At 32.9% G+C, this 17601-nt stretch overlaps 1 protein-coding gene across 1 annotated transcript in view; it reads right to left on the bottom strand.

Moving 5' to 3' along the window:
* The window catches only part of shtd (anaphase promoting complex subunit 1), a 220066-nt gene that overhangs the window by 88011 nt on the left and 114454 nt on the right, over positions 1-17601 (bottom strand). The window contains exons 20-21 of the mRNA XM_089090505.1: positions 13010-13192; positions 2533-2659 (exon numbers count right to left, since the gene is read on the bottom strand). Coding sequence (XP_088946631.1) covers positions 2533-2659; positions 13010-13192 — 310 coding nt within the window. The remainder of the gene's footprint in view (positions 1-2532; positions 2660-13009; positions 13193-17601) is intronic.

Below are 17601 nucleotides of genomic sequence, written 5' to 3'. Positions count from 1 at the left end.
ACTTCGAAAGGGCTCATTCAATTGGAAATTCAAAGGGCTAGTGCCTTTTTTATTAGTTGAAAGTGATTGGAGAGCAACAAACGCCCCTCTAACGCCCACCCTTTCTCAAAACCCATCAAATCAAAATTTTGGGATAGCCATTTTGTTTAACGCAGTTGAAAAATCTGGAAATTAGGTCTTTGATGATGACAACCCCCTCAGAGCCCTCCCGGCAAGGGTTGTAGTTTATGCCCTGGGGGTATTTTAGGTGTTTATAGAAAGTATTGACATAGAAACTCAAAAAGGGCTCATTCAATTTGAAATTGAAAGGGATAGTCCCTTTTTAATGGTCAAAAGGGATTGGAAGGCTTGACATTTTCTATAATAGATAGCCATGTGGCTGCAATGGATTATTGATTTTTTTTATTATATTTTTTTGTTTAGACCAGGACACTTCGTATCGAAGGAGTTGTCTTAGGAACTTCGAAAAGGGCTGATTCGATTGAAAATCGAAAGGGCTAATGCCCTTTTTAATAGCCAAAAGTGATTGGAGGGCAACTAGTCCCCCTCCCACGCCGACCCTCCAATTTACCCATGATGTTTTAAAATTAAATGTTGCCTTAAGATTAAATCAAAATGCACTGTGTTAATGCTATTTCCCGATAAGGCATCTCAGGAGTATCCCAAGAACGACTGAGGGTATTATGTTCAAACTTTCAGGGCTGCTTTCTGCTCTTAAAATTTAACCAAATCAAAATAGCGCAAGTGTATCCAAGCTATCAAAGAAAGTAAACAGTTTTTTTTTTTTGCGAATTTTTTGCGAAGTTTTCTATTTCAGGTCAACTAGAGGAGGTATGAAACCTAATTAAACACTACTTTTTATGCCAGATTTTTAAAAGGGTGTATGTCGTTAAAAATGGCCAAACTATAAAGTCTTAAAAAAAACGAAAAGATTTAAAGAATTATTTTCTTTTTCTCTGAAAAGACTATGTCAATATAAAACGAACAAAAGTTAAGTAAAAAAACTTTTTCCACATAACAAGTCCTTCAAGGAAAAGTTAAGAACTCCATTAAACAAAAATGAGGAAAACTAAAATCAAATAATCTACCAAGCGTGAAACTACCACAAATCAGCATTGATAAATAAATGAAACCCAAAACGAACAGAAATTTCAATAAATAACCGAGTCAAACTCAAAACGATCAGGAATAAACATGAGCAGGGCTATTCAAGGCCAGAGCATAATTTGCACTTTAGTGAAACAACTACAAATGTGCGTTGCCAGTTTAATATACATATACTAATATTTAATAATCAAACTGTTAATATTATTTGATTTATTAAAGTTATAAAAGCAAAAACACTAATATATTTTTCCAGTAAAGTGTAAATTATGTTCTGGCCATGGGAAGGCATAGGGGTTTTGAGCCCTACTCATGTTAATTTCTGCTCGTTTTGAGTTTGACTCGGTTATTTATTGAAATTTCTGTTCGTTTTGGGTTTCATTTATTTATCGATGCTGATTTGTGGTAGTTTCACGCTTCGTAGATTATTTGACTTTATTTTTGCTCATTTTCGGTTAAATACTTTAATTTAACTTTGAGTTTTTTAATTTTAATTTTGAGTTCTTTAATTTTCTTTGAAAAACTTATTTTGTGGAAAAATGTTTTTTAATTAATTACTATAAAAGCAGTTATATGACTATATATAAGTAGTTATATAGTAGTATGTAGTAGTTATATGACTACAACAAAAGAAGGTAGGCCGCGTTACTAAAAACCCAGCGAAGTAAAAACTCGACGAAAAGAACAAGTAAAAACCCTACTACAAAACAAAAAAGAAACATCTTTCATCACCTAACTCCGCTCACTTCACTTGCTATGATCGGCAGCTCGGGCCTCTGGCATTCGCATGATGTAATCATGACGTCATTTCGTGTCGAGCATTCTTATTTTTTTTTTTTTTTTTTAATGGATCTTTTTGAAGATTCTACAGTCTATAGCCATACTCATCGTTCCAACATTATTCTGAATAACTTTTATATTTTATCTTGAACAGTTTATTTTTTTTTCTACAAACACAAACGTGAACACAAACACTTGATAATATATACAAGAACATGATCGTAAAGAGTGAACCGCAGCCCATAGTAACCAAATATTGAAAAAGACGTTCTTAAATAAATTTACCAGCCAGTTAACCAGCCAAACTAAAGGTAGCCCCATGATATAACATAAAAGGACAATACTCAGTAAAGCTCATGTGAATGCCCCCCTCCTCCAAAATATTGACAAAACGATTCAACTACATAGGAGTGGGCCATAGAAAAAGGCCCTAATCCAAAAAGTATATTTTTAGCAGTTCATACTTTTTTTCATCGATTGAGGCTCATCTTACTCGAATTTTAACACATGAAACTCACAGCTGACAAGATTAAGAGAAAATATTTTTTAAGACTCTTTTGGGTTGTTTTACTAATTTTTATCTTATTAGTGTATTAAACACTTTTGTAGCGTTAAGATAATTTACGCCTGAACAGACAAATAACTAACCTGTTTCCGCTTTTTAGATACATAAGTCCGAGAGCCAACGTTGCGCCAGGTCCGGTGATATCTGTGTTCACTAAATCTCCTTCAAATATTTGACAGCTTCCATACTTATATTTTTCAGCGAATCGATCTAAGAGAAAACAGAAGCATTTAACGTTTAAGATAAACAATACTACTACTAACAATTCATTGCAGCACAAAGCCGCCTGAGGCTAACAGAGCTACGCCCGGTCTTCCTCCATCCCAATCTATTAAATGTCTCCCTCTTTACATCCTCCCAGGAGGTTCCTATTTCCCTTAAATCTTTCCTTACGACATCCTCCCACCCCAATCGAGAACGAACAGCTTTTCGCTCGGCCCTAGACGATTGGCGGAAAGGGAAAATCTTTGGGAATTTGTCATCCTTCATCGGCTGAACGTGCCCTAATCATCTCAACCTTTCTGTCATTATAGCCCTTGAAAGTGGGATTGAGCTACACTGTTTTAAATACGGACAGTAATTCTGGTACCCACAACAATCCGTAGGCAATTTCTCTGGAAAACATCTAGCAAATCTTCCTCCATTTTTTGGAGCACCTATGCTACAGAATCATGCTTCACCACTGACATCACTGTGCTTCCAATATTCTAATCTTGGTTTGCAGACTTACCTTCTTATCCTTCTAAGCTTTCTTCAACTGTGAAAAAACATCCTAGGCCTTGGCTATTCTACTTAAACATATTCACTGCACCCACCGTCTTTACTAATAATACTACCTAGGTAAGTGTAGCTGTCCGCTTGATCGATCTTCTCGTTAGCCAATATCACCTAGTCATCTTCACTTATTCCTTAGCCTTAGCGACTTAATCTTCTTAACATTGATTTTCAAGCCTATTCTCTCACCTTGAACTTGCAAAAACCTCTGAAGATTGATTCATTTTGCTAACACCTTCATCTAGGATGCTTAAACCATCAGCATAATCTAAGTCCAGGAGAGTTTTACATACCCATTTTATTCCGCGTTCTCCCATTGCCTTTGCTGTGTTCCTTAAGATAAAGTCCATAAAAATGTTTCATATAAACAGGGATAGAACACAACCCTGCTTAGCTCCTGATTTAATACGACACTAGATCATAATCTAATTTCCTACTTTAACCGCATCAATGTTATTCTCGTATACACTACTAATCACTTTTATATATTTGTTATTGATACCATGCAAGGATAAAACCTTCGTTAAAGCTCTTCTATCAGCTGAATCAAATGCTAGCTCACAATCTATAAAACTGAGGACTAAAGGTGTTTGATAACCCAGGCACTTCTAAATTATTAATTCAAGAGTGGAAATTTGGACAAAACATCCTCTCCCTTCCTAAAACCACACCATTCTTCTCTGAAAAACTTTATCTACAACATCTCTAAGCATAAAAAGAATTATCATACCAAGTAATTTGGTACCTACAGAAACCAGATTCTTACCTCTACAGTTACTGCATTTATCACCTTTCTTATATAGGGGTAATTTAGAGTTTCCTAAAATCGCTAGGTACTTCTCCTTTTTCAAAAGTCATATTCATAGCCTTCAGTAGCTTATTTCTAACCTAACGCAGCCATTTAAACGTTTGCCTCTCAATTACTTGGACTATCTGTCTTGGCTTTTCTCTTTCTATCTACAATTAGCCATGTCTTGATGCAACCTACTGCACCTGGAGCGTTGTTATTTTTAATCCTTTTAGTACTGTCACTAATTCTTCCTCACAAATATATTTTCCCTCACATCTGAAGTGCCACAACCTTTTTCATTCTCCTCTTTTATTTTTCCTGTAACTCTTACCACGATTTACACATTCTCAAAATATTATGCCCATCTCTTTTAACTCTTTTCTTATCACTAAGTGTGGCCCCATTCCTATCTTTAACTGGAGAAAGTCCAGATTGACTACTCCCTCTCAATTTATTAACATGCCGGTGCAATATTTTACTATTATGCCGTCTGGCTGCATCTTCCCGATCTTCGGCAATTTTATCCACGACCTCCACTTCAAACCTCCTTAGCTCCTATTTTAATGCTTTCTCGGCTTCTTTGCATTCCTCTTATTTTCATATGATCTATCACTCAGATAATTCCTGTACAAGCCCCTTTTCCTCTCTATTAAACATAAAGAATTTTCACCAATATTCTTAGCTGCGTTCCAAACTTTATTTCCTAAGACATCTTCAGCGACTTCACAAATTATTTTCCTAAAATTATTCCATTCATCTTCTATACTGTCAAATTTTGAACTCTCGGTTTAGTATTCAACTGTTCCTGGAAAATTTCTCTCAAAGTTTCATCCTGGAGTCTATCAACGTCATAGCTTCCCGGAAGGTATTCGGTACCCTTCCTAAATTTCAGCTTTAAATTAACCCTGGACACTACTAGAAGGCGATATTTACTCTAAACTTCAATAACAGCGCTTCTATATATCATAGTATCTTGCATTGGTCCTGCTAGTCTTCAGTTTACAGTAATATAATAAATAAGATTAGCTTTCTTACGATAATGTGAATACCATTTTAACTTAGGACCAAATACTGAATTAGTTATAACTTGATTGTTACACCTACACGATTGGAGCAGTCTGTAGCCATTCCTATTTTCTTTTCCTACACCAAATTTACCTAGCCTACGATACCATTTATCTTTATTTCTACCGACCTGGGCGTTAAAACTTCCGAATAAAACATCATATTTCTGCGTGGAATCCTGCTTATTTGTTCCTGTAACTGTAAGTAAAATTCGTCACTGTTATCTCCGTCAGTCGGTTCTACAGGGGCATATACTACTATGACTGATACTGGGCACTTTTTAGTCATAAAATGAGTAGAATGAGTGACTAGCATTCTGTTATTAAAACCTTCCCAACCTAACGTAGACTTAGCAGTTTCCTTAAACACCATGAGCCCTACTCCCTGTCTATGTGCCCCATCCTCCCTGTCCCAGTAAATAAATTCTATATCACCTAATTTTATGTATCCTGCCCCCTGGGATATGAGTTTCTGGAACTCCTAAAAAACTCAGTTCGAAGCGTCTGAATTCGTCAGTCAAAATGTCGATACGATAGTTATCTTTCAACATTGTAACACTCCAAGTTGCAATTTTCGTATTGTATAAATTATAGAAAATATTTTCGCCTCAGGAAAAGTAATGGTCCCAGAACAAGTGCAGGCCGGGGACCAAAGAATCTTCTCAAGTCTAAACGAAGAGCTTAAGGCTTAGGAGCAAACATCAAGAAATCCCAGGGACTTCTAGTTGAATGGAGGCTTTGTGTAATCCTGGGCCCATCTTGGTCACAACATGGATTTCCATACTTGACGATGTTCTTCTATCAACAAGAGTCGAAATCCTGTATAGACAGTCTCGAGCCTGTTACCTCCAACTCATTATATACTCTTGCCTACAAATATTAAGCTACTACGGGAGGCAGCCCAAAGTAGATCAATTAGCTAGGAAGAATTAAATCAGCCCAAAAACAGCCCACCAAAACAGACCAAACCTAGAAGAATTATCCATTAATCAGAACCCAGTGCCTAATCAGAATCCATGTACTAAATTATCCCATTTAGACAGAAGTTTGAATTTATAATCAAAACTAAAAAAGGGGCCGGCGGGTTATCCGGTTTGAACCCCACCCCCGAAACTCTTTTTCCAAATCGTACAGAAGTAACAAAAATGCATGTAAACAAATTTTTGCAATCAGAAACCTTGATAATCCCTAATCTATCAGTCAATGGGTCATACGCTCCGTAACCTGTAATTGTGGAACAGGAAACAGAAGACATGAAGAGTTTACAAGACAGTTTGTTCAGTCAGTTCAATTTCCAGCTTCGTTAAGTGAAGAGCAATTTGAACCCCCCCCCCCCTCCTCCCTCGAACAAAATCGTGGATACGGCTCTGGTTCTTATTTTGGTCTCAGAGCAATTATCTTTCTTTTACTGAATTGACCATATTCCACAGAAACCACCCCGCGGATTAGCTGCTATTTTTGCCGTCTCTTCTTCACAATTATCACTAGTTACTTGTATAACAACTGTCCAAATGAATTTACTATCTCTCCAATGTTAAATATTTTTTAGTTGGCTATTGATAAGCACTTGAGGGATTTTGTCAGTCTTTCAGTTGGTTTTCAAAAAAGAAAGAGACGAATATTGTGAACGGATAAAAAGCTAGAGCCGACCCATATTTTCTGTGAAATTTGAGATAAAGCCCCAAACCTATTTTAGATTTGCTTTATAAACTCCTGCGTTCGATATTCTTATAAGTAGTATAAAAAATAGAGTAAATAATTTTCTTTAAAATGAACGGATGTTTTATTTCAAAATAGGTTGTTAATGAACACAGTCCCTTTGAATACTTCGTATACCTGCTCGCAAAATTGGAAAACGATTAAAGAGAGCCTACTAAAGCACAAAAATTAAGGCAAGGGGTTTTCTACTTGGTGCCGGGTAAATGTGGTTTAGCCGCTAGCGAGCAAGTTCTAAGATATACAACGATTTGCAGAGAACAACCAGAGTTTGTTGATAGCGCACGATCAAAGGACGAAACAGTGAAATAATAGATAATGGGAAAAAAAGAGGAATAGGCGAGGTTTGAATTTGTCTTCTGGCCAGGCCCATCGTTACAATTTACACTAGACTATGTTTTGACAGGTGGAAATAGTTTTTCAAAGCATTTATCCAAATATTTAGCTCAGACCAAGTCTGAATCTATTTCCTCGTCAAGTGAATCGGTTAGGAAGATGAAAGTAATAACTGCTGGAAGTCTATAAAAGAAGAAGGCGAGTATACAGAAAATATGCCTAAGTGTTTTTTTTTTTCAAATGCTTCATATATCTTATTTTCTTCAGGGACGTCAATTCATTAAAATATAAGGCGTTTGAGGGCAAAATCTTTTTATTTTAAATATAACGGAATAGTTTCGTATTTTTTTTTATTTTGTCAAATGGAAACACCTAAAAGTGTTTTTCTGTTTTAAATCAAGAGATAAAATGACCCAAGAGGGGAAATGCCCCCCCCCCCCTGCAATCTGAAACCCTGTTCCCAATGTAGATTTTAAATTTCTATAATTTTTGTTTTACTTACTCTGGGCAGTGATTTTTTAAAATAAATTTTGCTCAACACGCCGTGATGAATTGTGTTTTAAAATTGGTATCGGTATTTTGGAAAATCCACGGCTTCGTGAAATCCTGCCCTGAGCATCTCCTTTCGCGCCAAAGGTCTCCGTGACATGTAGCTCAACCGGTACCAATAATTCAGCCGGTACCAGCACGGCATATGCGGTACGCAAGTAGTTTTGTACCCTCGTTCGTCAAGATTTATAATTCTGCACCAACTCATCAATAATTGTATATATTTTATTTATAGTTCATTATCCTTTTTGTTCATTTGACTGTTTAGTATGAATCTGTAATATTTCAAATCAATGCATAATTTTGTATGACGATGGCTATGGCTGTGATTTTCATATATTTTACATTTTTAGGGCTTTTTTTATGATAAAAAATGCCACTGATCGGCATGACCGTCTGAGGCGTTTGAAATTTTTTTTATATATACTATTATTCCAACGTAAGCAACCCCTCAAAAGCAAAGACACCTAGCTTAACAGATACAAGTGTCAGAAATTTCAATTCCTTTGACTTAGATCGTGTTTACCGACATATTCAAGTTCAAGAATTAAGATTTTTCGGCTTGCAGTTCCATGACCTCTTAATTTATGGAAACTTAATTATAAAATATCAAAAACTAATCTTTCTTTTAAGAAAATAAGTTTTTTCCGTTATTTGCTGCAGAAGTAAAAGAAATTGGAAGATATAAAAAACTAATCTTTCTTTTAAGAAAATAAGTTTTTTCCCGTTATTTGCTGCAGAAGTAAAAGAAATTGGAAGACTAATTGAAACAAATTAAGTAGTTGCGTTTTTTTAATCTATTGAGTGAGTACTCCCCCAAATCCCTATTTAAAGAAATATTGTTATTCACCTTGAGTTTAAATTTTATTACCTCAGGAATAACTTGTACCCAAGTCATTGCTAATGAGGGAGGATCTTACAAAAAGTATTGTATGGCTGGGGTTATCAAGAATAGAGCTGCAAAGACATTTTTCTAAATGTTTGCTGGGTCCACCCACATAAAAATTGCCGCAGTCATATGGTATTTGACAAACCACCCTTTGGCGAGTAACTGGGGTTTCATCTTTACCAGAGTTTAGAAAAATTCATTATTTTAAAACTACTAGTAAAGACTATTTACATATGATTTTGTGTACAAACTTTTTTGAAATTCGTAGTAATTTTTGGAATTTATGGAAGCTAGATTACATTTGAAGATTTATTAGGAACTTCGCATGATAAAATTTCTTCGGTTTTAAAAGTGTCTTTTCAATCTACGGCTAATTATATTATTAATAAAAAGAATGTAATAACCGTTCCCAAAAAGTATGTCTCTGACAAATTAAATTCTGCAGTAATATAAGATCCAGAGCAAATACATATGACCCGAATTGTAACTTCAGGACACGATCCGAAGTTACAACCCCTCGTTTAACTTGTGAGGGTGATTAGACTTAAAATGAAGCTACAGTTGTTTTGTGTGGTTTTCTCCAAATAATAAAATCTAGTTATCAATGCTGCAAATAATCAAAAAGTGCGTGGTAACAAAACTGTAAGTAAAGAGCGACTCGACCCAATAGTAACCGAAACTCTGAAAAACAGAATTTTGATAACATTAGATACATCAAAAGAATTCATTTAATAGGATGATTCCAAATATATAAGATTCATTAAGTTTAATGCTACTCATCAAAAGCTGAGAGCCTTAGAAGCTGTGCCTGTTTTTCGAAAAGGGGGGAAAAGATCCCCCAAAATTCAAGGAATCTCACTGAAAACTGCACCATCAGATTCACCATATGTAACATCAGATTCATCAGATTCTATTGTAGAAGTTTCATACTCCTATCTGCAAAAATGTGAAATTTTGTATTTTTGCCAGAAGAAAGGTCACGTATGCGAGTTTACTTGTTTGTTTTTTGTTTTGTTACCAGAGAAGATCATATCGAGCCAATGGTCCAAGAAATCGAGAGAGGGCTCACTCGAAAGCAAATTAAAAGTTTAAGCGCTCTTTATAATTGACCGAAAATTTGAGGGCAACTAGCTCTTTCCCACGCCTTTTTTTCCAAAAAGTCGTCAGGTCAAAATTTTGGGAATTTTGGAAGGTATAGTTATTTAAACCTTTCACTGTTGAAAGGTTTAAATAACTATACCTTCCAGGATGACATGACCTCCACAGCCCTCAGGGGAAGATCTGCAAGTTATAAAATATGCCCACCTTTTAAATAAAGCATTTATTATTGAGGAGTATAGACATTTTTCAGGGTGGGGGAAGATTTTCTGGGATCGACTTTGTAAGGAGAGAATTTTCCATTGAGAGGGAAGTTTCCGGGGGGGGGGGCTGAAATTTCCAGGGAAAATTTTATATGGGAGGATTTTGTCAGAATTCATATGCGAAAGTTCTTTTATTTGTCTTACTTTCTCGCTGGCGATTCCAAATTACATGTAGAGATGCTCTGGGGGAATTGTCCGGGAGGAATTTTCAGCAGTATTGGAATTCTATGAAGGATTTTTACGCGTGGGGGATTTTTCACGGGAGAAATTTTCCATGGGTAAATTTTCCACGGGAGCAACTTTTCATTGATGTGGGGGATTTTCAGATAAATTTGTTAACATCGGGGGATTTCCACCATGACCTGTAAAATGATTAGAAAATATATAAGAAAACAAGTCTTTTTTTCAAATGATATTATGCTAAAGAAAATTTTTCAGGCGGAATCGTCCATTATAAATTTTCTGGGGGAAATTGGCAGCGAGGATGGAATTGTCCAGGGGTAAAATCCCGAAGGGAAGAATTTTACACGGGAGGAAATTTCCATGGAGGAATATTTCGGGGAAAGGGAATTTTCCATGGAGGGGAGGATGGATTTCCTAGTATTATTTGAAAAACAACAAGAAATTAAATAAAAAAAAATCTACTGAAAGTAAGGAGCAATATTAAAACTTAAAACGGACAGAAATTATTCCCTATATGAAAAGGGCTGCTCCCTCCTCAATACCCCTCTCTTTATGCAAGAGTTCGACATATTGTCCCAATTTTTTACGAACGAGTCCTGAAACACAAGGGCCATTAATTTAGAATCATAAGCATTTTTAAAAGTACTAAACAACTTTAGCGTGACGAGAGGGGTATTAAGGAGGTAGCAAGCCACTCATATACCGAATAATTTCTGTTCGTTTTAAGTTTTAATCGTTGCTCCTTACTTCCAGAAGAAAAAAACTTGTTTTTTTTATTTAATTAAAACATCCAGAAACGGAATTTTATTTGCATTTTCAATTTCTAGAGTACACTGTAAATTTCTGTCATATGTACAGGGCTATATAATCAACTAGTATTTAACCAATATAACCGGTGAAATAACTGAAATATACAAAAATTTCGAAGTTTCTATATTTCACATCCTTCATATTTCGTAATTTCACAATCGTATTCCGGATGTTACCAAATATATTTGTTTGTGCGGGCCCAACATCCTTTACTCTCAGCTACTACTCTCAGCTGTAGTCACGCGTTATTCTCATGTTTTAGTGACAAAACTATTTTCCTCCATTTACTTAAGTCTCGGGAGACTGAAAATGAGATTAGAATTAAAAAAAATCAGAATCTTAATTTGTACAGTATTTGGTGGTCCGGTGTGTGTAGGACTTTATTGTTCGCTTCATAAAAAAAGGTACTCGAGTACGTACTATGTTAGTCATTTACAAGGATTACTCTTAAAATTTATGATATAGGTGACTGGAAGAAAAACATGAAAATAGTTCATGTACAGCAATCTCTCTTGGTTTAACGTTGAATCAGAACAGAAAAAGAAATGAATTTTTCCTCTTTTGCAAATTTTTCTGACAGTTAATATAAAAGGTACCCAATGAAAATAAGAATATATTCATCAAGTCTTCATTGATAGCTGGGTTGCATATTTGCTCTTATAACTTTGTTAACAAGTATTGCCGATTTACAGCAAAAACACTGAATTGACGGTAAAAACACTAATTTGGCCGTAAAAAGAAAGAAATGAAGTACTTATATCCTGTGAAGTAATCAAGTGGCGAGGAGGCTGGAAATACAAGATCTTATTTTTTTTTATCTTTTGGGCGGGAGTTGCTTTTTAGACTTATTCATGGGTCAACTATTTTTGTATTACATTCTCTGCAAAAGGCATATATAAGAAATTGTGGCTTCCTGAACAAAAGTTAGAAGCACGTAAATTCATTCGTTCATATTCAGTGATGTAAATTTCAGATGGCATTTTCAGCAGTTTCATAATATCTAGAGGAAAAAATTTAAATAAACGTAAGCTCAAAATGACGACTAAAAAGGACAAAAAAGTAAGCTCAAAATGCAATTTCAATGCAATGATACTCAATTTGTGTTTTTTCCGTCTATTCTTTAATGTTTCATTGAAATGGACATCTATTCGAAATTTATAAAAAACTAAAACTAAATCATGTCTTGAAAACCCTAATATTCGTAATTAAAGAAACAAAGATCTCAATTATTCAATTGCTTAATACCTGTGTTGTGAAAGCCACTTGAACTCTCCGATTGCCCACGCTACTTTTCTTTAATTTCCTCAAAAGCAAAATCAAACATGAAATTAAATATTTGATCATTTTAACAACAAATCGTACATATATATATATATATATATATATATATATATATATATATATATATATATATATATATATATATATATATATATATATATATATATATATATATATATATATATATATATATATATACATATGAAATTAAATATTTGATCATTTTAACAACAAATCGTACAAATATATATATATATATATATATATATATATATATATATATATATATATATATATATATATATATATATATATATATATATATATATATATATATATATATATATATATATATATATATATATATATATATGTGTGTGTGTGTGTGTGTGTGTGTGTGTGTAAAATAATAAATTAAAGATGTAAAGATGTAAAGGATGCGGCAATAGACTCAACAGCCTGTACCAGTGGTGTTGATCTATACGTCATGGCTCTTCAGTCAGGAAGTGCAAAAGGAGGTTGGGGGCCAGCCATTCTGTGCTTTCGTGTAACCATCCTGTTTACCTTCCCCAGATTCCTCCCAGTACTCATTTGGAGCTGGGTCAACTCTGATGGGCTGACAGAGTCATACCATTGCCCTTCATCCCAAGCCAAGCGATGTATATATTACTTTTATTTCATTTTTTTAACAAGAGGATAAAGATAGATTAGGAATTTGATCAGATATCATATAAAGACAAAGTCCAAATAAAGTTTTTCTCATGTTGAATTCTCTATTTTGAAGAATATCAGATAGGTCATACGAACCAGGGAGAGGTCGTTTCCGTCCGCCAATCATATAATATCGAAGTGTGTCAGCCAATCCTCTATTGTTCAAGTCGTTCATCGCCTCTCCTTTTCCTAAGCAAACTAGTCCCAAACCAAGACCAGCTGAAAGGGCATGACTTTCTCGTTCAACACAACTATCGCCTTCTTGTCCTGGGGGTCGACCTAAGGGATACAAAAAATGTATATAAATATTCCGGAAAAAATTACTGATTTTTGTATATAAATAAGTTTATATCTATTTTTATTCCAATTTTAACTGAATTTACACACACACACACACATATATATATATATATATATATATATATATATATATATATATATATATATATATATATATATATATATATATATATATATATATATATATATATATATATATATATATATATATATATATATATATATATATATATATATATATATATATATATATATATATTTATATATATATATATATATATATATATATATATATATATATATATATATATATATATATATATATATATATATATATATATATATATATATATATATATATATATATATATATATATATATATATATATATATATATATATATATATATATATATTATATATATATATATTTATATATATATATATTTCGGAGACCACACTGCCTTTCCATGACGATAAAATAAAAGTTCAAAAATAGGGATAAAATTCTTTTTAATAGACAGTGTATAGAAACTCACAAAAATACCAGATATTTCGGTCACATATACAGTGACCGTCACCAGTAGTAAAACTGCTGACGACCGTCATCAGTTTTACCGTCACCAGTAGTAAAACTGCTGACGACCGTCATCAGTTTTACTACTGACGACGGTCACTGTATATGTGACCGAAATATCTGGTATTTTTTGTAAATTTTTATACACTGTCTATTAAAAAGGATTTTATCCCTATTTTGAACTTTTATTTTATCGATATATATATATATATATATATATATATATATATATATATATATATATATATATATATATATATATATATATATATATATATATATATATATATATATATATATATATATATATATATATATATATATATATATATATATATATATATATAAATATGTGTGTCTGTATGTGTGTGTGTGTTCGGAAAATCCTTCTCCTGAGGCGTTCAAGAAAAGTTATAATAAACACCTTTAGAGTAAATAGTGTGGTAATTACCAGGACTAACAGCATATGCATATAATTACTTGTGAAGGTAATTATATGCATATGAATAGGTATCTGTGAATGAACCTTAAATATCTGATCAATTGTTGACCTGTTTGGGCGGAAACCGGCCTGATATTCTGGAATAGCATTTGAAGATACAGCTCTTATATGCTAGTGAGTTTACTCTAGCGCGTAAACTGAGTGAGTACGCATTACTCTAGTGAGTATTTTTGCGGTGTGGCTTGTAAGGCTTATAGGCCGGTAATTATCACATATTGCTTTCGAGCCTTTCTTATGAAATGGAACTATGTTGGCTTCACACCATGAGGAGGGGAACTGACCTTCTTCCCAAGCAGAAGTAGCAATTTTTAGGTTTAGGTATCTGTGAACAAACAGATGTAAAATTACCCTGCCACAAAATCATTATGTAAGAAATTATTACTGAAATTTTCACTGCCGGCGTTAGATTTGCTCCTGTACCCCCCCCCCCCCCTCCCCCACCGCAATGAAGTTAGAACTGATGCCTCTGAGATAGAAGCCCGAAATAAAACCAGTATAAATGGTTGATCGATTTCTTTCATCTTTTTCTGAAGTCGAGTGGCAGAGTAGAGTAGAACATTTTCACTATCTCATACAAAGAGAGAACGAAACGCAAATTAGGCTACCTTCTTAATGCTAAACATCAAAATAATATCAAATACACACAGCAAGAAAGGATAAAATTGAAAAATAATAACAAATAGTCAGATACGCATCTATCATGTTTTTCTAATAGACTTAAAAAATCTATGCTTAGAAGATCTACAGAACCACACAAAGTGTTATAAAGCTCGGTTCACAGTTACTTTGAGAACGTCAGGAATAACGTAGATTAACAAGAGAAAAGAAAAATATATTTCCTTTGTTCATTTTTTTTTATTAGCTGATTTAACTGCTATGTGATGCATAGTAGGTAATTTTGAAATTTCGTAATATTTTTGTCGGGCAATATTCCTTCTCTTCTCGAAAATTTACGGCCATTTATGGAGCTTGGTACCCTAGTCTATTGTTTATCACCCCAAAATCGCAGCTGATCCGGCGATTAAGCTCATTTAGACTATCGCTACACCATACCAGAATCAAATTACTAGCAACTTCTTTGGTTGAGCAGTACAGAGTTGTCTGTAACAATAGGTCTATATATTTTCCGAAAGAAATTTTGTTTCCGAAACGAAGTGGCATATTTTGTTTATCGCTAGCACTACTCAACTCATATTTAAAACCAAATTTTGATTAAAAACAATTAAAAAAATTTTTGAATCTAGGAATTAATTTGACCATAGAAGCAGAGTGCATAGTCTCGGTTTCACATTGATATATTTATCTTCTGACGCAACATGACTGACTCTGACACAGGAATATTCACAAGGGTCTATGAAACCGCGACTGGCGAAACGCATTGAGAATAGAGTTTAAAAGAGATTATAACAGCTACTTTAAATTAACTCTATAAGACGTCAAGTCTGAGTTCAAATCATTTTATAACAGAATACAGATAAATTTGGTTCTGAACGTTTTATTTTCTGACTGGCTAATAAGGACCTTTTTTCTCGAGTTTAAAATGTTTTAACACAGCCAAAACTCACTCTTGACGCACAATCTTGCGACTCTGCAAAGGCAGTTTCCCGTCGGGTGTTTCCTGTTTAGTATTTTTTTTTATTCTATCCTAATTTATACGTCTCTTTTCTCTTCATTTAATATCTGTTTCAGATTTTAAAATATTTTTGGATATTATCCCAATTTTTTTTTTATCTCTTCTCTTAATTTAAATTCTTTTCTTAATTTAAATGTCTTCCCCCTTTGTACAGGCCAATGAGCCTTTGGGGGAATAATAACATGTAATATTGTATGTGTGTCTAATGAAGAATAAATCTTATCTTATCTTTTCAGTTATATGTTAAATTTTCTTCTAAATCTCATATCTGATAAATGTCCTTGTCTTGTTCCAGTATTTTTTTCTTGCTTTTTTTTTATTGTATGTGCTTGTATTTTTATTGTATGTAATTTTTTATTGTATATACTTTATAAAAGTGTTTTATTTTTGTTTTCTTGGCCAATTACAAGCAAAGCTTCTTGGGCTTAGTAGTTACTTTACTTTTTGTAATTGTTTTTATTTTAGTATTAATAAATTGATTGATTAATTGATAAATCATTGAGATACACGATATTTAAAGAAGGGCAACTACGCAAGGACTTATAGGCTCACTCTCGTCTTTTCTTGCACTAAATGATTTTGGCGATTGATTCTTTTGTCAATTACTGAAATCCGTCTCATTTCTGTAAAGATAAAATCGAATCCCAAACTGAAAAATGAGAAAATCCACATGTTAACTCTACACGACTATTTAAAATTTTCAGTTCAATAAACTTATAAAGCCTGAGACGAAAAAAAAGCCAAAAAAAAAAAAAAAAAAAAAAAACATTAATAGAAAACTTAAGAATCGCCATATACAAATCTTGTCATTTCTTCTTAGACGGTTCTACATGCATGGACAGTTCCTTTAAAAGCAAAATGGTCATTCAAACTTTTTTCCAGTACAAGTATTTTTAATAGTTTCTCCATAAGAGTCTTTAGTATTTAAAGTTTTAAACATACATATTTTAGAATAGATATATAAATACGATAAATAAATATATATATATATATATATATATATATATATATATAGTTTTTAAATATAGATATAGATGAGAAGAAAAACATTTACAACGCAAGCGAGGCCCAGCAATTTCCAAACAAATACTTTCCAACGAAAACAAAATTTTCTATCCCTTTAATGACAGTTCGGTTTAATGACTGTGAAATGAAATGGAATGAATTCTTTAATGTTTCAACTTCTACCCAACGAAATTCTTACTAATGGGAATTTTTATTCAGCCAAACTATTGTTGCAATACCAGAAGATTCGCTAATTTAATACGCTAAAATTTCTCTAGTCGCAAAAATTCCGATATATATTTACCAAATTAGTTATTTTCTAGAAGTTTAAAAAACAAAAAATTCTAATTAAAAGCAATTATCTGTCAAGTTCTACATATAGTTGAAGAGTTGTTTCTCTTTCTATATATAGTATTACATATTTTCTACATATTCTAAATATTTTCTCTTTTTACATATATTCTACATATAGTTGAAGAGTTTTTTCTTTTCTATATATAGTATTATATATTTTCTACATATTCTACATATTTTCTCTTTCTACATATATTCTACATATAGTTGAAGAGTTTTTTCTTTTTCTATATATAGTATTACATATTTTCGACATATTCTCTATATATTCTACATATTTTCTCTTTCTACATATATTCTACATATAGTTGAAGAGTT

The sequence above is a fragment of the Artemia sp. Qi Xiang Cuo genome, chromosome 6 (assembly GCF_049724085.1).
Source record: "Artemia sp. Qi Xiang Cuo chromosome 6, ASM4972408v1, whole genome shotgun sequence".
Taxonomy (NCBI): Eukaryota; Metazoa; Arthropoda; class Branchiopoda; order Anostraca; family Artemiidae; genus Artemia; species Artemia sp. Qi Xiang Cuo.
The sequence above is the reverse complement of the archived record's forward strand: the minus strand, read 5'-3'. Positions and strand labels throughout refer to the sequence as shown.